The 27914-nt window shown below is 41.1% G+C and overlaps 1 protein-coding gene across 3 annotated transcripts; it reads right to left on the bottom strand.

Annotated features, from left to right (window-relative positions):
* Positions 1-92: 92 nt before the first annotated feature.
* Positions 93-27583, bottom strand: LOC124303586 (U1 small nuclear ribonucleoprotein 70 kDa). 3 transcript variants are annotated; one of them, XM_046760982.1, is made up of 6 exons: positions 27359-27583; positions 13543-14135; positions 3107-3414; positions 2556-2666; positions 1593-2123; positions 93-946 (listed from the first exon to the last, which is right to left on the bottom strand). In XM_046760982.1, exons 2-6 carry the CDS (start codon positions 13543-13545, stop codon positions 772-774), a joined length of 1128 nt encoding a protein of 375 aa, XP_046616938.1. In that variant the 5' UTR covers positions 13546-14135; positions 27359-27583; the 3' UTR covers positions 93-771. The 3 variants fall into 3 exon arrangements, with proteins under 3 accessions (XP_046616938.1, XP_046616928.1, XP_046616948.1); XM_046760972.1 differs by lacking the exon at positions 27359-27583 and having other exon boundaries at positions 2487-2666; positions 13543-13956; XM_046760992.1 differs by lacking the exons at positions 3107-3414; positions 13543-14135; positions 27359-27583 and adding an exon at positions 2168-2382 and having other exon boundaries at positions 1593-2137; positions 2487-2615.
* Between the last annotated feature and the right edge of the window lie 331 nt (positions 27584-27914).

The raw sequence follows: 27914 nt of genomic DNA, 5'->3' as shown, positions 1-27914 counted from the left end.
TCGCCGCTCGGTTTTAAAAGTAATTTTCACTGTTCATTTCGCGGCGCGCGTTTGCCGCATGTTGCAGAATTCAACGACAACAAGTTTTCAACTTTACGAGTACATTGTGATAATTTATTCATGAAGTACGATTTTATTATTACAAAGTTACATAAATAAATGTGGATTGGGAATTTCGCGTTAAGGATTTTGATATACAGTCTGCAACTGCACGTGGGACGGAATAAGTTAAGATAATTAGGAATAAAAATTAGAGGCAAGAATAAAGAATAATAAAAAAAATAAAATCAAACATAGTAACTATAACGTATAAATATTATCTACACATACGTATGAGAGCGTATATTCAAATCTCTCAGCAAGAAATCGGAAAGTGAACTGAAAATCATTTGTGTTCATTTTCAGGGATGGATGGAACCTCTTTCAGAGTATTCACCACACTCAACACAATAAAAAAATGAACACGATCGGTTAAGTAGGCATCATAATTATATCCGAGGCAGAGGGAAGTCAATCAATTTTACCCAACGCTATTACGGCGAAAGAGTCACGAGTTGCAGATGAACATAATTATACCTTCTTCAAAATCTGCAGTTCCTTCGTTAAAGTATTGAAAAATTATTATTATCTTCAAGCAGCTGTCGGTTTGCGTTACAGGGAAAAAAAAAAAAATAGGTAAAAACGTACAGAAACAAAAAATGAAAAAAAAAAAAAAAACACTCCAGATTCTGTGATTTGGACAAGTTTTAATGCGACTTAACACCTAATCTCCTAATCCTTGTATACTTTGTTAGTGTCCTGCGACTTGGGTGAGTTTGTGGCTGATTCCTGACCGATGCTGTTCGACGGTGTCGAGGACTCGGGTCGGTCGTGGAGGTAGCTCGTACCCCGGGAAGCGCCCGGGGCTGCGGTGCTGTCGTAGAAATAATCCCTCGGTCGATAGTATCTGGGGAAGCAGAAAAAAAAAAATGTTTCTCTTTTCTTGTTGGAATAAAACAAGAGAAGAAAAAAAAGGGGGGAAAACGGAAAAGAAGAAGAAAGAGGAGAAATAAAATGAAAAAAAAAAAAAAAAAAAAACGCCACAAAATAAGCCGTGCGAAATTTTGCGGAACAAGTTATCTCTCTTCGAGATTCCTCGCAAGGTTTAAGTTCACCGTCGCTCTGCAGAGCAGTGAACATGATCGTAAAGCAGCCTCAAATACCGATGAAGTTACCCGACGATCTTTAACGCCGACGGGTTAATCGGCCCGTAATAAATTTATACAGAATATTTCAAAGTATAAACCGACGAGGCGCGAAAGCGCCCGGGTTGGAGCTTAATCACACGCTTTAGCGTAACTCGGTGCGAGATCGATTTCCGATCAAGACCTCAAGGCGAAACGCTTGTTACTTTGCAAACAGCCCGTTCGTCTGACGACTCAATTCTGCAGGAACTTGGTGAAATAATTATCGGCATGGATCGACCGATCCGCCAATGCGATTCGAAATTGTGAAACATTGCGTATTTTCAAAAAAAAATTTGCAAAATTGCGAATAATTTGCGAATTTGCAAAATGTCTGGCACTGTTAAAGGCCAACCGCCGATCCCTCACCCTGGGTCGCGATCTCGGTTGAAGTCCCTGTCCCTCCAGTTGTCCCTGTCCCTGTCCCTGTCCCTGCTCCCGGCGTAGTTCCAGGCGCTGGCGTATCCGCGGTCGTATCCCGGTCCCCAGCTTCCAGACGACCCTGAAGCAAAGTATCCTCCGCCTCCGCCCGCCGCGCCGCCTCCGTATCCGATGCCACCAGCGCTGCCTCCCCTGCTTCCGAATCGGTCGTAGATGTAGCGATCGTCGACGGCGGGTTTCCTGCTGTAGATCCTGTCATAGGGATCGTACCTGTCGTAGGACTGCTCGTACCGATTTCCGTACCGGTTGCGTCGGTCGTATCGCGGCACGTACGGATCCTCGTAGTAGCTTGGCCTCCTGGATGGGCTGTAATACCGGACGTCCTCTCGGCTCTCGTAAGGGTAGCGAGAATCCAGATTGTCGTATCCGTTTCCCCGCTCGTAATAACCTCGGTCGTAGTTTCGGTCGTAGCCTGGATCTCGATCGTAGACTCGATCGCGGTCGTAGCGATTCTCGTATCTGGGGAATTCCAAAAATTTTTTACAACTTTCTTCGCCTTGTAATTGTATGCACCTGCGAAATACGAACTTTCGGTCTGAATAAAGGATACGAGCACCTATAAGGTGGCATTTTTGTCTCTCGTATAGACGTAAGACAGAAAAAAAGAAAAAAAGAACAACGATTGCTCGATGTATAAATTGAAAAATACGACATTTGTCGCTGGACACGTAGAGTCGAAGCGATGACGACAATTCTTCTTCACAATTTCCACCGAACTCTGCAAAGTTTGGAGACAAAAATTCGTCGTGCGAGATGGATGGCAAAGATCTTGAGAGTGCAATTTGTGAAACAAATAGTTATAATTAAAACTTGAACGGATACCGGTCGCCATAGTAGATGGGCCGTAAATCGTATCTTCCAAATCGATTGTAACGTTGATCGTAATCGTACCCAGGTGACCTGCCTCGATCGTAGTCGTCGTATCGATCTCTGTAGCTGACGGGTGACCTTCGATCCTCGAGGTCGTAGTCGTACCAGTCGTATCGTGGCTTCTGTCTGTACCTGTTGTATTAAAAAAAAAAAAAAGCAGACAACGACCGTCAATTAGTGCACAAAATACGACCTGGATCTCGAAGAATAATGAATAAAATTGCGCACATGTATAAAAAGTTTTAAAAGAAAACTTGCCGATCGGATCGGATCGGATTTAAGAGATACAATCATATAGTTTTTCATATAATACGCAGAGAATTTTGCGAATAAAGTGATTAATACAAGGATAAGCAATGTAACGTTGACACTGGAACGATGATATAAATTAAAACTTTGGCCAATATAACCGATCGAAGAAAGTTACGGTTGAATCTTCTTCCACCCCGTAACGTAAGGTGAGTCTGTTCGTATATCTATATGACGGAATGTATATAGCAGAGAAAAAGTTGCAGGGTGAAAGTATAGAAAAGTTTGGTAATATCTGTCGTAGAAAAACAGCGAGGACTGACCCACGATCAGAGGCGCCGGACGCCGAGGGCTTGTTCGGGTCGCAGGTGATGCATCGTGATTCGAAATAGGCGGCGTCTCTCGGCTCGTTCGAATCCGGACTCCGGGTGCCGATTGTTCCTGAACTCACGGATAAACCGTCCCCGGCGTATCTGCTCGTGTAATATTGGTCGGAACGAGCCTGACGGTAGAGAGCGCCGAGCGCCGACGAGGCTGACGGCGTCGTGTCCGCCCTCGACGTATCCGACGTCGACGGTGACGGCGAACCCCTCGCTCCACCAAGAGCAAGCAATCCCAGGAGGAGCGGTATCTGAAACAGGACATTTGCGGGATTGCAGAGAGTTCGAGGAAACCTCTTCTTTGCTTCCTCTCAAAAAAACATCGTCGACAAACAAACGATTCGAGAGATTCAATATCCGGGCAAGCTTAACTAAAGCAACCGCTGAAGTACGAAACGCTCTTTTGAATAAGCGATTCAAAATAAACTCGCGATTTTATTTGTAACAATTCTTAAAATTTCGCATCGTAAGTCGATTTGCTACCGATATCAATCGATATTCGATTCTTCTGTATAAAAAATTGAATAACAGTTTGTCAAAATATCAGTGATCAGACATTCTATAGAGTGAAAGAGAGTAATCTGTCTACTCTATTGACGTTCACGAAGCTCTGGTTATAAGAGTACCAGTGAAATTTTGAAAAAATATATTCTATGTTGAATATTATTCACGAATAAATAAATCATCGAGACCAAAATTAATCCTTCGGACAAAACTCGAAGAGATGCAATTTTGATTTTCTTCTAAGCGCGAATAAAAAATTTTACTCACCCATGCATGCAGACAATTATAGAATTTTATAAAAGCAACGAAAAAGTATTTTGAATGAAATTTGCGTCTGTAGGTCCTGTTCTGCAAACAATGCGCATATACCTGCCGTATATCGCAAAGTGTACAGCGTGCGTGAAAAAAAAAACTCTAAGTACCTATCTGCCTAGCAGTTTTAAGGGTAGTTTCGAGCAGGGGTTGGGGAATGTCGCGTGGAGAATTTTATAGCTTAAAAAAAAAAAAGATAAAAAAATGTACATAGGTATATAAATATCCCGTGTAAATTGTAAATAGAATTCCCGGCACTGCGGGAAGCGTATAGGTTGTACATATACATACATATACCTGATAGAGGATAATAAAATGCGGGAAAATGCCAGAGAATTTCATTAGCACACCTCGGGCGGTACTATTTTACCACATTTAGATGCTGGTGCAACGTGGAGGACATCAGCGTAGTTACGAAAAACGGTATTTCCTCGACAAAAGGTGATAGAAAAACACTACGATTAATTGTCAAATAAATTTACGGATAAGTGAAACAGGAACAAAAAATCAAAATTAATAATTTAAGAAATTAATCGTGAACGATGAATTCTTCGAAATTTCAATTGCTGTTTGTGAGCGAAAAATTTCAGTGAAAAACACTTTCCGCGGTCAGACGGTAAGAGTCACGAAAATTGCTGGTTAGTTTTTACGCAATTCAAATCTATCGTCCCTACAAGCTTGTTCAATCGAGAAATGAAACTCGAATATTTACATTGAATCGTGTAATTCCTTCCAAAAAAATTCAAAATTACCCGCCATAGAAAAAAGCTACAAATAAAAGCGCAACGGTAAATAATGAAATAAAAACACAGAACTAAGGTAAAAAGAAAAAACAAACAATCCCATCGGTATTTGAAAAATTCTGAAATATGAATAACTATTGAAAACGTATTCAGAACTTACGACGATAATTTTGTTCATCTTTTTTTTCCCAACAGTTTAATTCCTGCTAAAATTGAATCGTTCATTGCATTATACTGAAAATTCGAATCGAATATTTTTATCCAAATGTGTTCGTCGCTCCGAGGCAAAGTGAAAATCAAGCTGCTCCACCTCATCCATTTTCCGAACGATTTTATACCGCACACCGCAAAGTGCACAAGCTTGCGCCATTTTCCTGTCAAGTACGGATACCAAATTGGAGAGTTGAGGCAGGTTAGGTCAGACTCGGTTTCGCGCTGCTGTGGAAATTCTCTTTCGAATCGAACAATTTTACTCGATTTCACCTCATTCCCCAAACTCTTATCGTTCTATTTTACGCACATCATGCAGACCTGTGAGTTTCCAACTCAGCGTGCGATAAACTTTCAAATAAAATTTACGCCAGATTCATTCGCGTTCGTTTTCATCCGCCGCGCATAATCAGCTGCCGAATATCAACCGTAGCGCGCTTTGCGCAAATATACTTACGTCGAAATTAGGGCGAAATGGATATTATTGCGAGGAGTCCTAAAACCATTATGTCAGACAATGAGGAGTGTTTATTCTTCTGGAAAGTTGATCGCGATTCCAATCATTGTTGTAGCCGATTTAGGCCGCAGGATTATTTATCAAGGGTTCAATTACCATGGTTTTCAAATAGCCGTGGGGTTAATCCGTACGATCTTTGTACAAGCAACGATAAGCCATTTTTTTACTTATTGAAGAAAAATTGAACCGAAGGCGGTAAAAAAAAAAAAAAAGACAGACAAAACGTTAAAAACGAGATACGATTTCAGATTAACCGCGTAAATTATACTTCGGCAGGAGTCAGACACCTTATTTTACGACTTAGATGCCACGCGGCGAGGGGAAAGACGATTTATTTCACCACTGTTAAATTTCCACCAATATATTTTCAGGCTTAGGTGTGAGATATGACCTTACAATTGTTTATTCAAACCAATTTCGATTTCCATTAACAAGGTGTATTCGTTTATCTGTACCCAGTCGAATTATAAAGCAGTTCGAGTCGAGGCTTATTCGCTCTGAGATATTATGCATATTCATTGGTCATTAAGTCGCTGTTATGCCGCGGTAATAATTGCTCTATACGTACACAAGTGCGGTGGTAAGTCAAACGTACGTGATGTACTACCGTTAAATGCGAGTTAGGCAATTTGATACGCGCGTTTTCTTCCGTCAACGAGCTTTTCCACCCCCTCACCATTTTATTGCGTGCACGATAAGGATTCATAATACTACACGTTCGCACGAATAAGGCATCGCCGAAACCTGCGAGAATCGAATCTCGCTTGTTCAACTTCCGTTTGCAAATTGGCCCCGGTCACTCTTTTATTTCATCGAATGCCGCAATTGTCCCGAAATAAAAAGTATTATTGTTTCATGTTTCCTTTTCCTTTTACAAATCGAACTCAAACAATCTGCAATGTTTCTTCTTCCGAGTCTGGACAAAGGATCGAAAAAGCTCTCTTCTTTCCAGCTTCCAGGTCGCCGCGGGTTCTTCTTTCGTTAATCATTCACCCGCATCGAATCGAGTCAATTTCTCCAATCACCATTTATCCATGTATGTACGATTGCACCGAGTTCGTTTCGCGGACCGTTTGCCGTTCGACGGGTTGAAAAAAAAAATCGCTGCGCCCATCCGGTTAACTCTCACTTGAAAATTCTTTCTCTTCCATGTATATCCTACCTTGCACATTGGAGACAGAGATGCCTTTGTCATGTAAAAATGATACCCTGACAGGAAATGAAACAATCGCGATGAATTCAAATCATTTTCCGCTTACCGGATGATAATCCACCTCTTTATATATACATATATACATATATATGTATGTATGTATTATTTATACGCAGTAGGCGAAATTTCGAAACTCATTTTTCAATATAACCGAAACTAACAAATCCACAGCAAAAAAAAAAATTAGAGATACGAATCGCTCACGGTCAAAAGCACGCGTCACGCGATGTGAATCGACGGCATTGAAACGTTTTCACATATTTCACAAACGACTTGTTACTTGCGTATATACGCCACGCATTTACATCGCTTCCGAAAAATCGAGGCTTGCTGTGACAAGCTCGTTTTATTCGCGTTATGTCGCACGGAGATAAAGGGCGAGGCGAATGCGGCAAAACGCACTTTGTCACCAAGTACGAATGCAAATTTGCAGTCACCGCGTGCATCGCCGACGTTATATTAATGCGGCGAAACGGCGCGCGTTGCATCGCCTTCACCTCGCTTGGTAAACTCCGCACGCCGTGTTTCGCATCCTCGACTGACACGCGCCAATGTAACGAGCTCAAACGCGAAATTTAATTAGATACCCGAATTCTTGGAAGGCTTTGGAACAGCGTTTTGCGAATCAGCGGTGTATTCCTACTTTTAAGACAGTATCTAGAGTTTCTGCAAAATTCAGCCCCGAATTACGAGAAAGTGCGTTAATCGCGTGTGCGTGTAAACTTTGGAGTTTAAATCGTAACGGAAATCAAGTATACTCGAATATTTAAGAGTTCTCTAAAAGCTACCTGTTTTCTTGGAATTATTGAGATAAGAACACATGTTAGAAATATTGAAATTTAACCTTGAATTTATCCAATTTCAAATTACTTTAGACAAACTTTTCATCGTTGAGTAAAAATTTATGCCGTTATAAATTTACTCGCCAATGATATATTTGCAATAATTACGATTAATCCGATAATTGAGCAAGATTTTTTCCGACTTGTTCAAAAAACACCAATCGTTCGAATTCAACGTTCCGCACCAATCGCATTGCGTTTACTTAAGACGGTAGTTTAAATAACATCGATAGCCGTAGCGATTCGCGCAGTACGAGCGTCAATTGAATGCCGTTTCGAGCAACAAGACATCGATAAGAGAAAGAGGTTACGGTATCGATTGCCGTTCACCGGTATACCTCCATATATATCGGGATAAGCCGCCGTTCGGCATTGCTTTGTTCTCTCATCTCCTTCCCGGCACCCCGAGGGTTTTCCTCTTTTCTTTCTTACTTTACTTTTCTCAACCTACCCGACCAGGAGCAGACTCCTGAGGTTTTAAGATGGGTTGAGATACGTATCATATCCTCCGCATTTCGCGAAAAACAAACAATCGAGAAAGCTTGCAGAACCGAGGCTGCAACCCTCCGTAATTTAACCCCCCTCCCCAAAAGCAGATTGTTTATCGAGCTTTTCCATTCAATGCGCAATTATTTCTACACTATTATTTACTGTTTACGACAGCGTTCCTTAAGCTGTGTACAAGTCACCTACTTATGACGTGTGTAAAAATTGAATAACCCAAAGTATGCGTATGCGTGTGTAGAACGCGAAACGCGGTGAGACGAAACTAGAAATGTTAATGCACTTCCGGGACACGTACGACGACAAATCAGAGGCTTTTTGTGTCGGTCGGTAGCGCTCGCTTGGGGGCGGGAAAAAGGTGAACTTTTTTTGTCCACCTCCTTTTATTTACCCCACTTGTTTTTTTTGATTTTGTTTTTTTGTTTTTTTATTTTACTCCATCTCTCTTTTCCCAAACGCGAAAGAGTTCAAGGTACTTTGTCAGCGAGGGCACACTCGTTCATTCATTCATCCATTCGTTCACTCGCGAAACTCGCGGTTGGTCTCTACTCTGCCTGGACCGCAGTGCCGGATATAATAGGAGCGGAAATGATGTCACGCGAGAGGCGAACGCGGCTGCAGCAGGTCCTCGTACAATAACCTCGTGTTTGGCATTCCCCTCAACTGACCATTATTTTATTACCTCTCCAACGCTCGCGGTGTACAATAAATGTACTTCCTTTGTCGGTCGGTGAAGCTCTGACACTCAACCTCCGCGGGTGAATTTATTATTTCATGTATCTCGTATGTGTAAGTTCGCATTAATTTGACGCTCATTAGGACGCCTCTCGCCCTTCAATTTATGCGTTTCGGGCTGGCGGCGTCAAGATTCCAAGGAGAGAACAGTTTCATACTCAAACTCGATTTTATGGCGCGAGGTTGGAATTGCGAATTTGAAAAGTTTCGAATCAGCCGAATTTCGAATTTTATGGTGACGTAGGTTGAAGTCAAGAAATCGAACTTTGACGAAATGCTGAGAGATCCGAAAGCACAAAATACCGAAAGGGCGTAACTGCGACAGGTTAAAGTTCGGAAAGCGCGAAAATAAGAGAATTTAAAAATTTGGAAATATCGAAATTTCGAATGATCGAAGATTTTCAGTTCAGTGAATTTTTGGCTTGGTGAAATTTCACCACTTCGATCTTTCTTTGTTTTGGATTTTCGATACTATTACTTACGAAAATCTGGTTATTCTGATGGTCGGTTTTTGCTGATTTTTCACACCCAATCGTTGAGTAAACTACGTTGTCCGAGTATATTCCAACTTTCTGAACTTTGCTCTATCGTGACTTGAATTTTCGGAATCTTGCATTTCGGAAGTTTTGACCGATTCGAAACTTTGTTGTTTCTGCAAAGTTTTATTTCTTCGCTTCAAGTTCCTTCACCAAATACTTCGGAACTTTTAAAATTCGGAATTTCAACCCCGGCCCGATGTCACAGCACGTTTCGTCACATCTTGTCACCCGGAAGGATTTCCCAAAGGAAATTCGGGAATCCCGACATGCGCCACACTGGATTCTTTGAATCTACGTACCGCGAAAGATCGGATTAGCCAGTAATTAAAACGAGGCGTATGGGTCAAGTTTCCTTCCGGCCACGGTGGTCATGCATGGCACAAAACGTGCGAGCGTAAAGTATGCATGCCGGGGGGCAGAGCCCAGGGTTCGCTTACGGGTCACGCATCTTTGACCGCTTTGTTCGCGCTCAATGCTCGGTAATTACTGCACGCCGCCCTCTCTTCCAGTACCTACATTTATCCCGTACAAAAAGAGCGGGCAAAATTACACTTACTGAAAAGGTGAAAACCAGCTCGCAGGTATTTTCTTATATTTCTTCTTTCCGCGAAAGGATTTACATTAACTGGCTGTTTCAAAGTTTTATTTATTTATTTTTTTTTTCCTTTTCACTTCTTTCGCCGGGATATAAAAGGACTTTGTAAAAACGATTTGGTAGGATGGAACAAAGACAAGGAGAATTAAGGATGTATCAAACGTACAGTCCGGTCGGAGAATTTTTCAAACAGAAATGCGATGTAAAGCGAAGGCTTGAAACGGCAACTAAAGCGAATCGAGATAACGGACTTGAAAAAATATTACCTTAACACGGGGAAAAAAAATGTTTAAAAACAGAAATTTCATCTACAACAGTACGATTGTAGCAGTAAATAAAAAGAATAACGTTACAGTACGACTCTGACGTGATCCCGTTATCGAAACATTTTTCTGCAAAGAAAAATTTGTTCGTTTTGAGAGAATTCATTCACGATTAAAATGAACCCTTGCTCATTATCAAATCTTTCCACCGCTGCGATTTTTCTATTGTGAGAACGATTTAATACCGAGATCTCTTCGGTATTAAATAATTATGCCACCGTAGCTGAAAATAATGTTTTTTTAAAAGAAACATATTCCGTTCCGAAGGAATATTGTTAGAAGAATTTTCCACTCGGATAGCTTCATTTGCGCCTTCGAACCTCCGTTACATGATATTTCTGTCATTACAGCTGTTTAACCGGACTGTACATTTGGTAAATTCTGAAGGGGGGAATTTCGGTGTACCGAGGATACAAAATTACATACCGTTGAATTCCGACTCGTGTATTCGAGAAGATCCCCAACCGAGTTGCAGGCTTAAGGCAATTTTGGGGAATTGGATTTCTTCGAAAATCCTAATTTGGGGTTGGAATAACAGTCGCGTGTACGTTTCGTAGCAACAATGAATATTATAATTATATCATGGCTGAACGAACGAACCCGCAGCGGAGTATATTATAACCGAGAAGCTAAATGAAGGTAAAAGTAATCAGCATTGTGAGAGGGAAATTAATTAACCCGAATCAAGTTGAATCAGCGACAATTATCGCGGTTTGTGTGGAATCATAATTACGAAATTGATTTGCTCAAATTATACCCAATTATAACAAATCCGTACAACCGCGTGCCTGATCATAAATTACCGCGCATGTCGTTAATTAATCTTGAATGCGGTATTATATCCGATTGCTGCCAGTTGAAAACCGCACTTCCTTCCCTGCGTCGATGAAACATCCCCGCAGGTTCAATCAACGATCCTGATATCAGTGCGCAAATGATAATTGCACATTTCCAACAACTAGACACCGACTCGCTAACCTTGTCTTCATTTTCTACAAGTATTCTTTTGTTAAAAACGAAGAGGAAAACAAATCCGCGAGACAAATCCTTCCTTTTTTCGATCCACTCATTTCTCCGAGCCGTTTCTGCGGTATAACGACATCGACGAGCATAAAAAGGGAGAGAAAATCTAACCCGAAATATAGCCGGCCGGATAATCGGCGCAGCTTTGCGACGTCGTTCTGGTAAAATTAGAACAACCATCAACGTTCCCGTGGAACCGCCGTTCAAGAATTTACCTGATACTTTGAAAACTCTCTTCAAAGTAATAAAAGTCACGTTAGAACGCCTAGTAAAAGTCTTTCTTTTAAGAATTCACCTTCGCATCGGCTTGTGATTATTATAATCGAGCTTTTGTGACTCGTTGCGTCGTTGCTTTTCAAGATTCACTAAAAGGAATCTGAAAGGGAGAAGATACTTTGTCTATACGTAATAATCGAACACTCGCGGTTGGTTAAAACAATTACTCGTCGACGTTATAATACCGGAGTGGAATTGTCCGGATAAAAGTACGTTTTCGTTTCTGTTTTCTGAAATAATAATCGCACGGTTTCGCGCAGTTGGTAAAGCAGGGCTTTTGGATTTTTCCGCATAGAATTATTCCGGCAACGAATTGTCCAAACGGCGTTGAAATTCGGGGCTCGAAGAAGTTCGAAGGGTCGAGATATCGCACCGAGCGTTAATCCCGGGACGGAAATGAGATTTTTTTTCTCCGAAAGAATATAGCACGTGCCCCGATCGGCCGGTTATATTTCTGCCGGGCCTAATTCCCCCCTCGCGGTGTCAGATAAGGGATGAACATTAACAGGGGATAAAGGAGGAAAGTTTTAAACAATCACATGCAGGCTGGAAGTTCATTAACAGAAGCCATTCGGCACATGCAGAGGGCCACGCGTTAATGGAGGCCCGATAAAGCTCTGCCTGATTAATGCAGCCGAGTGTCAGATGTCGGGAACTTTGCCGGGGAGTTTGGAAAACTCCGGGGGGTTTCGGAGGGATCCTCGTGACTCGGCGAAACGGCCAGCAGCACGGTTACACCCGTACCTATATCGTGGCAAAAGATGAAACAATCAAACTGGAAGCGTTCAATCAGCCCGGCGCAATTTCCTGCAAGCTCCGAGAGCGGAGCTTTCTTTAGTTCGTTCCGCTGGACGCCTTGCAGGCACTATTTCAGTATTTCAGTACTCGAAGCGCGGCGGCTGATCTATGAGGAAAAACGGTTTACAGTGCCAGATAAATGCGCACTCGATTTTAAGCCACGGCTTAGAGCGGGATGAAACCCTCTCCGGCGATCGGATGATTGCTCCGTCCTCAATTAGAAAGAGTGCTAATTCCTGTTCCACTTCTAGACTGCACTACTGACTGGATACGAAAGGCGTCCGTCTTCGCTCGTCGCCCTTGAAAGGAGATCGGAGAATACGGAGATTCATCGTGGAAGTAATTGCCGAGAGGAACCGAAGCTTCGTCGCTTCGCGGATCGTTATCAATCTATCTCTTCTTTCATCAATTTTCACCTTTTCTCGACTGTCCAGAGCGAAAGAAATTTCTCGAGCGTTAACTCCGTGAACTCGTTGAGGATCTTATTCGTTATCTTGATTTCGGAAGGGCGTGTATATATTTTCATTCCGTTCCGTGACGCGCGACACGTCTGGTCTAAACAATTATAACGTCGGTTGACCGAGAATCGATACTTTTTCTTCGTTTTATTACGATCTAGCAGTAGGTGGGATATTTATCAAACTATTACATCCGTAAGCTACGATCAAGATCTCTGTGAAGTATGAATATAGAAAACAGTGGAATTATGGTCTTGGATACCGATATTTTATTTCATATCGCTACAAAATTCTTCGGAATACAGTAGATTTCTCAGAGTTTGCTCAACGAGAACCAATTTTATCCGGACAAATATTTCCTACATTTTGACTAAAACAATTTTCTTTTATTACATGTCATTTGGAAATCTATCAATATATAATTTCATAAATATAACTACCAAGTGTTAATATTGATTAAAATTCACTACCGAAACAAAGAATCTGTTTCAGCAAATGTGTAGAAAACGGAAATCTTATAATAAAATAACCAAACCCATCGAAATTTTACCTATCAACAAGCTACAAGTACGCGTATTTTTCAAAATTACGAACGTAGTTCAGTTCCATCAGAGCGGTCAAACCGATGGTTTTAGAACGTCGGTTAGAATCCCTCTGGATTGCTGAATTGAACGACTCGGGTAACTTCGGGTGAACGAATCAAACGCCATTGAGCAATGGCATTGGTCGATCGATTGAAGGCAAGTAGCAAAAAAAAAGAAAAAAAAAATTTCAAGTTCGTACTCACCATCGTCTATTCGCCCCGCAGTCACTGACACCGGTGGAAAATTTGGTCAAACGTTCACTTTACGGTTATGCGAATAATGTATTATTATTGGCACGGATTCCCAGACGTAGAGACGCTAAGATCCAACTAGCATCGCCGATCCTCGGCGCACAATTCAGAGTCCTATACTCGTTTGGACAGGTTTTTAGCGCAGGTTGGTCGTTTTATAGGTTCCGGTAACCTTGCCTGTCTGCCCCCTCCAGTCAGCGCCCTGAACAACCTGTACATCCCATGTGTCGAGTGTATTAAACTGCACGATGATCCAATCCAGCCGGCCAAGTTCGCGGTTTTTTTTTTTAATTTTACTTCTTCCGTTTCAGCGCAGCTTCCTAGTCTTGTTTACGATACCGGCTTTAATACGTTTCTCGCGACGATACGTTCCCCCAACCAACTTCTTTTTCCAACCATGTAACAAGTCCGGAACAACGACGGGACGAATCGACTTGGACCGATCGGTTCGTCCTGCGACGAGTCGAGGAAAACCGTCCGAACTCGTCCCCGGTGAAATATCGCGAAAGTCGGTGCAGCCGCTGGAGCAGATTCCAGATATATACCTGTAAGTATGAAAATTTACGTCAGGGAGAAGACAAACAGACCGGTTTAATGGCGCTCGTTAATTATAACTTTCTGCAGTCGCAGAAAGACATTTCTCCCCCGCTTTTTTCACTCTCGGTCAATTTTTCGTACCCAGCGAATCCCCGGTGTCTGGGTGTGTTATATATATGCGGCTAATTTATACCTGTAACATAGAATTGACGCAAGGTTGAAATGTCTACGGGGGATCGGAACCGTGTGAAAGCGGCCGAATTTTTTGCCCACGAATTCACGTCAGTTTGGTGCCCATGCAAGGTGACTGAATTCGAATGGATCGACCGGAGAACCGGATGTGGAAAATTGTGGGACGGACCTGGGGTGTCACGGTTCGCGTCTCCAGAACTAAATTACGCATTGTCGACCCAAGTTCCGATGTCCAGGTCCATGTATGGCACACACGCGTCCTATCATGCGTTCGTTAATTTATCAGAGGTCGATGTATGTACGAATGCTGTCGAAAATGCGGGACCGCGGCGTAGGATTATTTCGGTGATGAAAAACTGCCCGGAGAGATAAGGCATAGAGTGCGAATTCGATCGAAAGAGAAAATTGGAACACCGATATGACGGAGCCGTGATGACATTGCGCATTTAAGAAGTTCTGAAAACGTCAAATTCCCAATATTTTGTTGGTGAAACTTGAAGTAAAGAACTCAAACTTTGACGAAACATCAAAGTTCCGAACGGACTAAATACCAAAAGGGCGTAACTTCGACAAGTCAAAGTTTCGAAAGTGCGAAAATGAAAAATTTTAATATCTGAAACATCGAAATTTCGAATGATCGAGGATTTTCAGTTCTGTGAATTTCTCGCCTGGTGAAATTTCACCACTTTGATCTTTCTTTGTTTTGGTATTTGATATTTTGACGTTCGGAATCCGGTTCTTTCTGATTTTTGGGTTTTCGGATTTTTTACGTCCACTCGCTGATTAAACCACGCTTTGCGAGTATATTTTGATTTTTCGGAATTTTTCTCTATCGTAACTTGACTTTCGGAAAATATTGAGCCTAATTCGGGCTTCCGACCATTCGAAACTTTGTTGTTTCTTCAAAGTTCGATTTCTCTATTTCAAGTTTCACCGACTAATAATTCGTAATTAGGCGCTTTTGGAACTTTGAAAATTCGAAACTTCAACCTCGCATCGATTTGCACAAGAATATACCGTGTAGAACTGAGCTTCGAACAGGTACGGCAATTAGAGAAACGTTGCGAAACTTTTGGCAGATTGATCTACGGGTCGAAGCGTTTCCGAATTAGCAAATCCATTTTACAAGCTATTCAATTTTCCCGTATATAATAGACAAAGAGCGAGGTCTTCATATTTCGTAATATAACATCAAAGTGGCGTAACAGGTTGCACAGAGAGGCGAGTCATTATAGCAAAAACATATCTGTAAGCGATGTAACGCACAAGTCTAGAGCGTGTGTAGAGGCGGTGATTGGTAAGAGCAGGAAGTCGAGGAAGACCGCCTTGAAATCGAGTGATTGCCGATACGTGCGTCGGTTAAAAAATAACAGGCGATCAATTTCATCCTCGATATCACGATCATCGCTCTTGTTCACCAATTTTTACTTTCTTCTCAATTCTTCTAACGAAACTCCCGATCAATTGTACAACAAATTTCGTTACATTCAAATGTCCCGAGTGTTTATTGATCCGAAAACATCGAGGCGATGCGTCGTTAGCGTCTGGTGATTGCCAGTCATCCGTCGTCAATCATCGACCTCTTCGGTGGTTAGATTCCAAAGCCGATTGCCTCGCGTGTTTGTTCCCTTGTCCGTATCTCCCGCATGTTAAAATATTTTCGACACATCTTGTCCGTGCAACTAAATCTCAATCAGTACCTAAGCTGGTTCGGCGGACGAGCATTGTTTGCAAATTTAGCCACTCTGTAGATTTCTGTTGTACGTTTTCATTCACGGTTTTCAACATCCTTGACCAGGTTTGGTCGCATCCTCTTTTATCGACGTCTGCCCGGACGAGTATTACATCCCTGAAACACGCCCTGCGGTGAGTGATTACCCCGTCAAAATTGCCGCTCGTTACTTGACAGTGGGTCAATACGCGAGTAGTCACGTCCAGTACGTACACCGCACATTAGCACGCATCGTTACCCAGCCTTACACATTTCTTCATCTTGCCGTGGCTCTAACTCCTGTTATTTAACTCCAGCGCCGTTATAACTGAGCAAAATGATCGTCATCGAAATTTCCGTAATCGATAAACGGATCCGAATATATATTATTAAGGTATTCCTTGCGGGAAGCCGGATATTTCACAATTTTTTGTTTTTTTTCTGTACAATGTCGTATAAATACTCGCCATTGAAGAAAAAAACTTTAATGCCAAGTTTTAATCCAAAAATGACGACTTCGAAAACCATTTAATTTATACAGCACTTTAGGAGATTACGTGCCGACCACATTTCCGTTTAATAATTTATATACTGATTAATTCTAGATCTCCGATGCAATCTTCTTTGACGCGTGTAAAAAATTCTAAAGAATGCGTAACGATGTTTAAGAAAATAATAATCGTAAGACGTGGAAAAATCTCACAACCAGAAGAATTTTCTTTTCTTTTTTCGGGCCCTTCTTATGCCCCCGCAGAATACTGCCCTCCGCGCAAGGATTACTTTGATCGATTGCTCAAGAGGAACCGGATTCAAAGAGGCGGTGAGGATTGACCAGCTGGCATGCGTCGCAGTTCTTTGAACTTAGAGGAATAAGCGTGGTATATCAGGTGTCAGGTGTGCAAACCTTCGAAAGCTTTACCCCGGCGTAACGGCGTGGCGCGATGGAAGCTTTTCTCTGAAAAGTTGATGCAATTTATAAAACTCTTTCTCGTTGAAAATAATAAAAGTAACCCGGATATATGAGTTTTGCAGAACGGTTCTTTTATTGAGCTTTACGGATTCAACGGTTTTGGCAAAGTCTTACATATATACATATGTATATCCCATCTTTTGTGAAAAATTTTTGTACCTGTGTCATCTTTTATAACAATTTATATTTTATAAAAAAAACTTGACTTTTAAAGTTGCGATTGGCAACGAGTTAAAATCGTGTTTTACTTTGTGAGTATTTCAGACTATTCAACTTATTTTACTCCCTTTTAAAAATTTTCAACAAGAACCTTGCCAACAGAAAGTACAAAATTATTTTGTTACTAGATTTGCGGAGGAGTCGACAAAGCCGCTTCGTATTCTTGTACCAATTATAGATGTCCACGTATAAAACGTAGCGACGCAGACGAACAGCGTGCAAAAATACGTGCTTCCAATACCAAGCATTGAAATTCATTTGGCATCTGTATTTTACGGTTGATCCCAGCGGACTTGGCTAGCTGTACCGTTCATCCGGTGGTTTGGTCCCTCGGGCTGTCTTGCCGAATAAAACGATCTGTTAATTGCCCTCTCGGTATAATTAAGTTCGTACTTTGATTAACTTACCGACCACAGGAACAATTCAACTTGAATACTCATCGGTCGCTAACTCTTTCACGGTGGCAGTGCGAAGTGAAAGAATGAGAAAAAGAGAGAGGCAAATAAAAAGGGACGGAGAAAAAAATCGACCGAGCAAAAAGAGGTGCGAAAATTAAAACTCCTAACGGCACAATAATTGACCAGTCTCCTGTCACAACGTCCTCGTTTAAACTGGCACATGTTGAATGGAACGGACTACTTATCGCCACGTACACGCGTACATGCATACATACCGTGTACGTCAGTTTTATTTCCAACTCCAAAACTTGACCAAAATGATTAAAAGTCGCTACGAATAACAGGTTTCATAAAAAATGGAAACAATTGAATCAAAGCTCAGTTGTGTTAGAAGCTGCATTTTTTTTTTTTTTTTTAACCTTTATTTTTGAAGATTTCTTGCGGTTGATTTTCGATGCGGGTTGAAATTTCGAATTTTAAAACTTCCGAAAGTACCAAATTCCGACTTTTTGGTGGCGAAACTTGGAGTAAAGAAATTAAACCTTGGGGAAACATCAGAGTTACGAATGTTCGGAAGCCTGAGGTTCAAAGTTCCGAAGGGGCAAAATTCCGACAAGTCAAAGTTCCGAAAGTACTAAGCTGAGAATATTTGACAATTTGAGAAATCGATAGTCCGAAAATTTTCGGTTTTCCTAACTTTTTACACCCACTTCTTGAGTAAACTGTGCTATTTTAACTTTCGGAACTTTGCACCATCGGAACTTTACTGTTCGAAACTTTACCTCACCGTAACTTGAATTATCGAAATCTTTCATTTCGGAACTTCGAGCCGTCGGGTTTCCGCTCATGCGAAACTTTGTTCTTTCGTAAAAGTTTGATTCCTTTGCTTTAAGTTTGGCCAGCAAAGAATTCGGAATTAGGCACTTTCGTAACTTCCGCTCCTAAAACCTCGCGTTTAGCACACCTTGATGTACCTTGAGCGAAGGGAAAAAAACACCACAGGATTCTTCAAACGTCGATTCATTGTTCGTTCGCGATCCTCGAGTTCCCTAAATACAGTTGGAAACCATCCCCTCGGCTCATTGTCGGAAGCGGGTAAATGAGGAATGAAGCTCGGCTCCGCCGTTTCGTATCTCTCGTAATTCATCAGCATCGTTGACAACGATATCTTGACAGCTGAGAATTCATAGCCCTAAGACGGCATCCTCTTAGGGTTCGTCCCTCCCCGATATCCGAAATTGTGCTTCGTGTAAGCCGCGTCGTCTCGCAAGCGGAGTAGCAGGGCTGACATTATTCCGCGGGTCCAACCGCATTTAGGCGCAAAAGTAGCCCGCAATATCGCCCACTCGCATTCACAGACGTTAATCAAGCTCCATAAGCGATGTAATCTGTGACCTGGCTCACAATTAATGCGCAACGCTGAGCTGCCTCGCTATCTATTTATCAAACCGACCCAATTATCGCTGGCAATATACCACCTCAATCGAAATTCCGACGGTTCTACCCTTGCCAAAATCACCCCCTTCACCCTGTCCCTTAGGTAATAATTTTCGTCTATCCGTCAGAAATTTCAGTCGCATCTCGAAAGCTCACCGATTCTTCTCACCCGCTTTGAAAAAATTCCGCAAAACTTGGTCTATTTTTAAGAATAATTTTAAATCCACCTGCGCTGAGAAAATCTTTTCGGATGGATAATCGCAACGCCGTTCATCTTGCCGTGTTTCAAATTTCGGAAACAAAGCAAGCTGTTGGAATTGTTTTCCCTCTTTTCGCATATCGGTTTGAATTAATTATCTCGAACAGCCTTCCAAAGATGTAAAGAAAATGTCAGAAGCAGAGGCGCGTGTTCGATAACGGCTGATAATTGAATTCAAAGGGAATATTATGACTGCCATGAAATTGAGCCTTCACCCGTTTCAAATGCAACCTAAACCGAACAACGGAGCTGAGATGTGGATAAATATACATATATATGCGGAAGTTAAATCACTCTTGGAAGCCAACGCATATGCGTAGACCCTTGTTCAAGATTGGCGAATACTTAGTTTCACATTATAAAACTCGCCAGGTTTTTTACCATGCGATAAAAAACAGGCCTTTACCCGAGTTTGGAGAGTATCAGAAATTTTTGACCCTCCGCGAACATCGTTTCAGAAAAAATTGTTCAAATTATAACCGTCACTCGAGTGTATTATTTTTTACTTTAATGGCTTCTGTTGGACAAGAACTTCGTTTACGATATTAAACGTAATAACGCAAACAATTTCAAACTATGAATAACATTATAAATCCCATTTCCATTAGGAAACTATTATTGAGCTCTGGCTGAGTACGTTCGCGTAGAGTGGATCATCAGAGGGGAGAATATACCGTGATGAATTTAAAACTCTGTTAAAACGCGTCGCGGTATGATAACGAGAAGCAAGCAAAGAGCTGAAAATTGATACACACACCCTCCACCTCCTCCGCCCCCCCCTCCCCTTTGCCGGACTGATTTTCGAAACGCTTCGGTATCTTTTTTCAATGGAAATATAAAAACCTTTTCGCTAAATCATGCCTCGATACGCATTCGAGAATTTCAGCGTTATCGGCTGGTGAAAAACGTCGGGTTGTTTATGGGGGGAGGGGGCGGCAAGAAACAGACGAGCGAATGATAAATTACGCGGGACGAAGAAAGGTGGAAAGACAAAGGCGAAGGGTGCTCAACGAGAACCAATTGTAACGATGCTGTACTCAAATCCATTCGCTGCACGCTCCGCTGATTCGATTGTATACAGCGAAGCTTTCCCCGAATATTCAATATCGTAATTGCAAAGTCTCGCGTTCCACGCTGAAGGGGTTCAAGGGTTGGAAAAAAATTGACGAGCGCGTGCAAAAATACGGTCCTCGTCTTTGTCGCCCCGTATTTCAATTATTTTCCGATTCATAACCTAACGCGATGAAATGCAGGCTGAAAAGAATATTCTGGAGCCTGTTCCATTCTCACTTTTTCATCCCTCGACTCGGCCGTGGTAAAAAGCTAAATGAAATACATTTAATTCAATTTTCCACCCCTTTCCTGACAGGGTTTGTGGGTATTCAACTTTTTCTTCAAACCACTCCCCCTCCGCCCTTATCGCAAAGCATTGCGATGCTACGCACACACAAAGGATTGGCCGAGGTAAAAAAGTTTCTTCTTACTCATTTTATTCTCTCACGTTTCCAGTTCCTTTTTTCTCTACACTTTCATTGAATGAAAGAAAGAGGAAGAGGGAGGGAGAAGGGATAGGGAGAAAAAAAAAGAGAGAGCTCGACGAGCCGATTCACTGCAAACCTCAAATCACGTTTCACTTTGTTTCTTATTTCCCGTTCATCCCCCGATCTCTGTCTCATTTCTTCTTATACCTCGTCTTCGTTTTTACGCAAAATGTTACGCAATTTTCGGAGAACCGCGTCGAGCGGTGAAAAACAACCATCGAAGTCTGAAAGCTCTCATCTCCGAATATCACGAGCCCGTTCAAAGAGGGGTTGAAGAGCTTTCGTTCCCGTTGACAAAGCTCCTGATCATGCGAATTATTTTATCCTCGAGAAGAGCCTTTCACATGTTACTACATAACCAGGCATACGTATAGATATGTGTGCACGTAACGCGTCCTCCTTTGTTTCCGAGCTTATCCGCGAGCACCGGATAAAAAAAAAGTAACTCATAAATTCTGTGAAATTTTTGCCGACTATTCGCAGCGCATAATTTCCAAATCGTGAAAGGATTGAAACATCGCTTTTTCGCAGTTTATCGTACGTGTCGTGTTCTGGTAGTGGTTGAGAAATTTTACACGGGATTGGGGAAAAAAAGCACAGAAACGGAATTAAATAAGTACGTGTAAGGGAGGAAGAATCCACGTGCGGGGCTTAGAGGAACTTGGCGAGTTAAAGGGGTCAAAGTGCGGTCGTTTCGTTTTATCGCGATACTTCTGAAGATTCTCATATCGCAGCTACTTTTCCCGGGCAATTCCCTCTAGCTGCGGGGGAAGTTCACTTTATGAATCCAAGTGTATATAATATATACATATACGTGTACTTACATATATCTATATGCATTTAGACACAGTAAGTTGCGCGTGTAACGTGTATTAAGTAATAATACAGAGAAGCGGAAAATTACCCGCGGTCACGAGGAAGAGCGGTTCAATTTTTCATGATAAACGTTCCGCTGCTGTCGCTGCCCATTGTCGAACACCCCTCCTTGTCTGCCACTTTGAAGGCTTAGAAACCGCCGCGTCTTTCGCACGATAAGTAAGGTCAACGAATGTTACACACAAAAATGCAAAAGACCAAAAAGTCGACGGGATGAGATCCCGAGAGTCAAACTACCGATAGTTGGAAACGCAGTAAGACCGTAAATACGAAAAGTTATCTTGTAGAAAAATAAAAGTTAGGAACGCAAAAATTTACAAATAAATTTATACCAACGTTTTTTTTCTTTTTTTTTCGAGAGAAAGAGAGAGTAGGCAAGATATTGAATTGCAAAAATACCGAAGAGTCAAAAAGTCGACTTTTCATTCACAATTAGAATTTCGGTAGACCGATCACTCGTTATTTAAAAATTTTCGACCAGTCGACTTTTTGATACTTCAGAAATTTTGTCCTCCAACCGACAACGAAACTCTCTCGTTTTCCATGCAAAATTTCGTTCTTCTCATATTATACCCGGTCCGAAATGTGGCCAGGAATAATAACACTTTCGCAGAGTAAAGCTGACGCCGCAGAAAATTATCTGAGCAAAGTTCGTCCAGCAAAATTTATACCCGAACTTGCTTTGAATCGATGTATTTTTTTTCAACAATATTCCATGTTCGGTTTTCAGATACTCCGGTAGACATTCCCAGGTTCTTCAGCGACTCGTTATACGCGGTTGCATTTGCACAGAGAACCGTCAGCTTCTCGCGTTTATCCTCTAGCATGAAGGAGAAATGGATGTCGGTCTAACACAAGTGGACGTTAACAAGGTGGGTAAATCCTGATCCGAGTGCTGCTGTGGAACGCGAGAAAAGCGTGCAAGTCTAGAAGCGGACCGCGTATGACTGGAAAAAGTAAGAAATGGGAATAAGGCAGTGGTTTCGGTGCATGCATGCACTTTAAACGAGAATGCAGGCTTTAAGCTGCTGCACCGGCAGCTCTCCGCATTGAATCGCGGTTGTTGGTTCCTTTCAAACTGCGCGCGTACCGCACTCGAAGAGAGATGATAAATTGAATTCAATAGATTCGTAGGGGGGAATGGAAAATGGAGGGGAAAAAAAAAAATATCATCATTTTATATCTCACGTTCAACCTGAAAACTCATTCCGCGTTTACATAATCGCAAAATATTTCAACGAATTATCCGTGTCAATTATTCTGCCTCGTTTAACATCTGCGCGTCATTCATACGAATTTCTATCCCGAATCTTTCTATGAATTATGCAATATTTAGTATGTATAATATGCATGTACATATATATTAGACTGGGCCAAAAAAAACGAAGAATTTTTTTTTTCAATGTTACTGTAAAAACATTGTTCATGACGACAAATAAAAATTATCCTGAAAGTTTGAGCCCTTAATATTAATATTAAGGGGTGTATCGTTACAGCTATTGATTTTTTAACAGTTACCGCATTTTTTTACCCAAAATCCGTCAATTATCAATCTGAAAAATTTTATCAATTCATATTTTTGAAGGAAATTAAATTTCCTACAAAAAAGCTTTCTTACTAAATTGACGTAGATCGAGCCGTTTCCTTGTAATCGTGCCTTAAACATTGATTTGTTTTTTCAAATTTTTGTTTAAATTTCTCATTTTCGTAATTACCAGAAAAATCAATATTTTCATAGATCAAACCATTATTTTTGTGGGAACATTTAACATTTTTCATGAAATTTACTCCTTTAAAAGTTATTCGACATTGAAATTGTATTGAAAAAACAAATTTAATCACTGAAATACAGATCATAATAGAAAAAGTGCGCACTCCTAGACCACCTTACCCTACATCGTTCTACAAACACTCGGAAGTCAATCCGAATTCCCCTCGGTTTTGGATTACTCGTTACGTTAGCGAGAGCGCATTTACAAATGTCACCCGAGTGGATTGCCGAGGTTGTTATACCAGGCGAAACCGCAACGAGGCTTAAGCCGCTTTCAAATTACACAAAGGAGCTTCCGCTTGCCTCTGAAACATCAGTCTCGATTTTACATCCCTCTCGTTTTACATCCCTCTCGATTTTACACCCCTTTCAATCACCGTTACATGATTCTAGTAATTCACGACTCACTAGCTTATAGGAGGAAATATAATGTAAAAGTATATATGAACAAATTCTATAAATCCAAGACTGATATGATAAACTGTAACTTCTGATATGATAAAGTCAAAGATTTTTTAACAATAGCATCTTTCGAAGGTGAATACAATTCGCGATAAAGCAGCCAGAGCTTTACGCTGTATATCTGTATCGCAACAATGGGTAGGTACGTATCGGAAGTGAGAGAAACGTCGGTGGAAAATTAAAAAAAAAAAAAAAAAACGAACAAAAAAAAACAGGTCTAACCGCGTAATCTCGCGCGGCATCGCGATCCTTGCGTCATAAATAATTTATAACCAGGCTGGTGGGCAGCGTAGAGATTCCCTCGGCAACGAGATTAGCCAGTGTCACTCCGGCAGGTAAACACAAATTTTACAACGGTACCGTAATCGCTTTTTCTGCGTAAACATTTTTGGGTGTATACGTGACGCAAGTATGAAGGTACGTGTCAGAACGAAGCTCTCCAACGTAGGTGTTTTAAAAAATGATAATGTGGCAGTAAAAGATTTTGCTTCAGCCTGTAAGGTTGATTTGATATCGCAGTATTTTTTTATTATTTTCTTACCAATTAGAATTCAATCGGGTGTAAACAATTTTCACCCCCATTTTCAAACGGAAAACTTTTGGTTAGCTGAGTGAATTTAGTTTGAAACGAATAAAATTGCAGGAACCCCGCGTCGTTTGAATTACGCAAATGCATTTGGACGCGGGTTTCGACGTCACGCGTCGCTTCGTTTCGCCCTATTAGCGTAGAATGAAAATGCATACCTTGTACGAGTCGTCGGACGAAAAGCGAGTACGTGAAGAATTTAACGAGAAAATTGTAGCATGAATAATAATAAAATTTGCCAAGAGAATGAAGGAGCGGAGGAAAGAGAGGAGAATAAAAAGAAATGGAAAAAATATGGTGAAAATAATATACCCGGGAGGATAAAAAAAAAGAAGAAAAAAAAAAAAAAGAAAAAATCTTCGTCTGAGATCGTATTAAATTCAACAGCCAAACGAATAATGAGATTCTCACATATTGCACGTATCTAGTATTCGCGAAGATGTGTTGGAATGTGAAAAAAAAAAAAAACTGTAAATTCCTCCAAACAAGTCACCGTTTATAGTTAGTGAAAATTTACTCGAATCGCCATCGGAGAAGAAAATCGCTTTCTGATTTTCAAAGCATCTAAAAATAATTGCGAATCGGATGTGGCTCCAGGCATTTCGAGTGTCTCCGATAATCCAGCGTGCACATCAACACGAGGGGTGAAACGACGATTTTTTTCGTTATGAAGTTAATTTAATATTTCCTGAAACACGACGGGAACGACGCGTGAAGGTAGACCAAGTCGGCCGGATGTACAGTTCTAGTCTCTCTCGACCTGATTCTCGAGTGCGGAACTTCTTCCTTTTTTAATCTCTTTTTCCTTGTAACTGCATTTTCAAAAGCCCCGAAGCTTCGTTTTTATTAAAGAGTATTATGAGACCCATGAACGGGAGATATTGCTTTCTGAAAATCTAAAATCACCGCGGTGAGCATTATTGGGCAATCAATGGGGATTAGCGAAAGCCGATAAAGAAAGGGCGCGGATACTGCAAACAGGACGTGACGTTTTGTCGATTGCGTATATTATATTCTTTTGTCGAGTATGCGTCGGTTGTCAAACAGATATTTTCCCGGCTTGTTTGGTCGAGATTCAGCATTACAATTTGAGGAAACTGCAGTCCGTTGTAGCAGCGCGGATGAAATTTATAGGTTTTATATTTAAATAAATAAATTCTGATTCTATACGTCGAATAATACCAAAAAGTTTCATTTATTACTCGTAAGGTTTGCTTTTCTGTTTTTTACGCTGATAAATAACACCGGTCAACACGAACTTTGAGTCTGGGTTCTAGATGTCAAATTGCGTTTTCTTTCACTTGATTAATAAGAGAGTAAAAATTGCTTTACTGAATAAAGAGTGTTTTTGTTGAAACCGAAACGATATGGCGGATTTTGAGAAAAATTACATATTTTCCCAAATATTTATTGTAAGTAACTAATAAACATACCTCAGTTTCGCATTTAAATCACTTTTGTTCAAAAATTGATTTAATTTAATGCGAAACTCGAGTTTCTTTGTTTGTTATTTACAACAAATGTCTGAGAAAATAGGTAATCTTATATTTTATATTTTATATTCTACAAAAGCATATCTTATCAAGTAAGACTATTTCTTCCGTTATTAGTTACGTGGAAGAAATCGAAATTTTACATCCAGACCCTGTTTTTAAATTCGTGTTAACCAGTGATTATAACTTGCTAGGATTTGGCCACAGATTTTTATTTTCGAAATTATCAGATTGATACTGTACGCTGGAACAAATTGGAATGTACGACATCTCAAATCAATTAATATTTAAGCTGATTATTCAAGCGAAGAACACAATCCTTAAAAAACAGGAACAAACTAGTGAAAATGAGCTTATTGCTACCGGCAAAAATCCTGGTACAAAAGACATCAATGACGAATATCTTATAAGATTATAATCCGAGCTTGCGACACTGACATCATCGGCGCAAAAGCAATTCTCACTTTCGTCGATTTATCAAGGATCGTACGGATCATTTTCCTCCCACTTCGATCAAGTCTTCTCGACGAAGGACAGGATCACGCCAGGATTCTCTCGCTTCAAGCTCCGCTATGATCAAAGCTCTCGGCAAGTAAAGGAATCAGGTCGTCTCGATCAACTTCTAAAACGGGAACCGTGTTTTACACCGCCGACATCAGCGCAGCAAGCTTTTCAGTAATTTATTTATGTTCTCTAGTGAATTCTTGATACCAGTCGGGAGGCTGATCCACGCGTCGATGATCCTTGCCTTGAGGCGGAAATTACATCACACGCTGCGAGTATTCGCGACGGTTCCAGTAATTGGCAGTCACATCTTCCGTTGCAGATTCGCCGTGTGTTTGGCGTTGATCGGTATCGTAATATCGATATTTTACCAGATACGTCGAAGGAAATGGACGGGAAATGAGAATTGCTTTTATTCGCGGTATTTTGCGCATCGTTTATTCTTCTAAAATGCGATTGGCGTATCACAAAACTGGCCATTTGCATTTGGTGTTTTTCGCCAAGCTTGTGCATCCGCTGATAAACTCATTTTCACTAGTAAGCTTTTACTTATCGAGAATTTCTGTTACAGAAGAATCAATCAAACTCAGATTTCATTTCATTCAATCTCAGCTCAGACCAGCGATCAGTATTTATCATGTGCCGAAGATTTCGACTCTTTTCGAACATCGTTTCAATCGTAATACAATTTCGAGTTTAAAAAGTAAGTGAATAATTTTCTCAGATTTCCACTACACGCAGGGGCTTGTTGATCGGATAGAGAAAATAGTTTGATACTGAGAAGTTGAAGTGTGCCTGTAGAATCGACTTACCGGTGTTGAATTCGAACGTGAGCCGACATCCCGTCGCCTTGCAGGAGAAGAATCGAATCGTCAACCCGTTAACTTCACAACAAAAATGAAGGTGCCATTCGTTTTGCGTGGAAGAAAGAAAGAAAGACGCACAAACAAGTCACTGTTTACACACACACATTGGACCAACGCAGCTTCGCGTCTGAAACACTTGTTTCCTCGAGATCGGACCGATAAGCACTGAAGGACGCTCGGCAATTTCGATCTTCGGATTTACGACGCATCCACGCATGCGCGCTATCGGGAATATCTTGTACCGATCGTAACGACATTGATCACGAAGGTCTCGGGCACAACAACAATACACGACAACATTGGATGTGATGATCGTCGAAGTTTTTCATACCCGACCTCGGATTACACAAACACGAAGACCCTAGGTTGCCAATAACGCGCAATTCCAAAAATTAGCGATAATATAATTGTCAAGATTTAATGAATTCCGTGATTGAATGACTCGTAACGTTCAAAAAATATCTACGTCTGAACATCGTTTGAAGAAATAAAGTTTATACCT

The sequence above is a fragment of the Neodiprion virginianus genome, chromosome 1, assembly GCF_021901495.1.
Source record: "Neodiprion virginianus isolate iyNeoVirg1 chromosome 1, iyNeoVirg1.1, whole genome shotgun sequence".
Classification (NCBI taxonomy): domain Eukaryota; kingdom Metazoa; phylum Arthropoda; class Insecta; order Hymenoptera; family Diprionidae; genus Neodiprion; species Neodiprion virginianus.
Note: the sequence above shows the minus strand (reverse complement) of the source record. Positions and strands in the feature narration are given on the sequence as shown.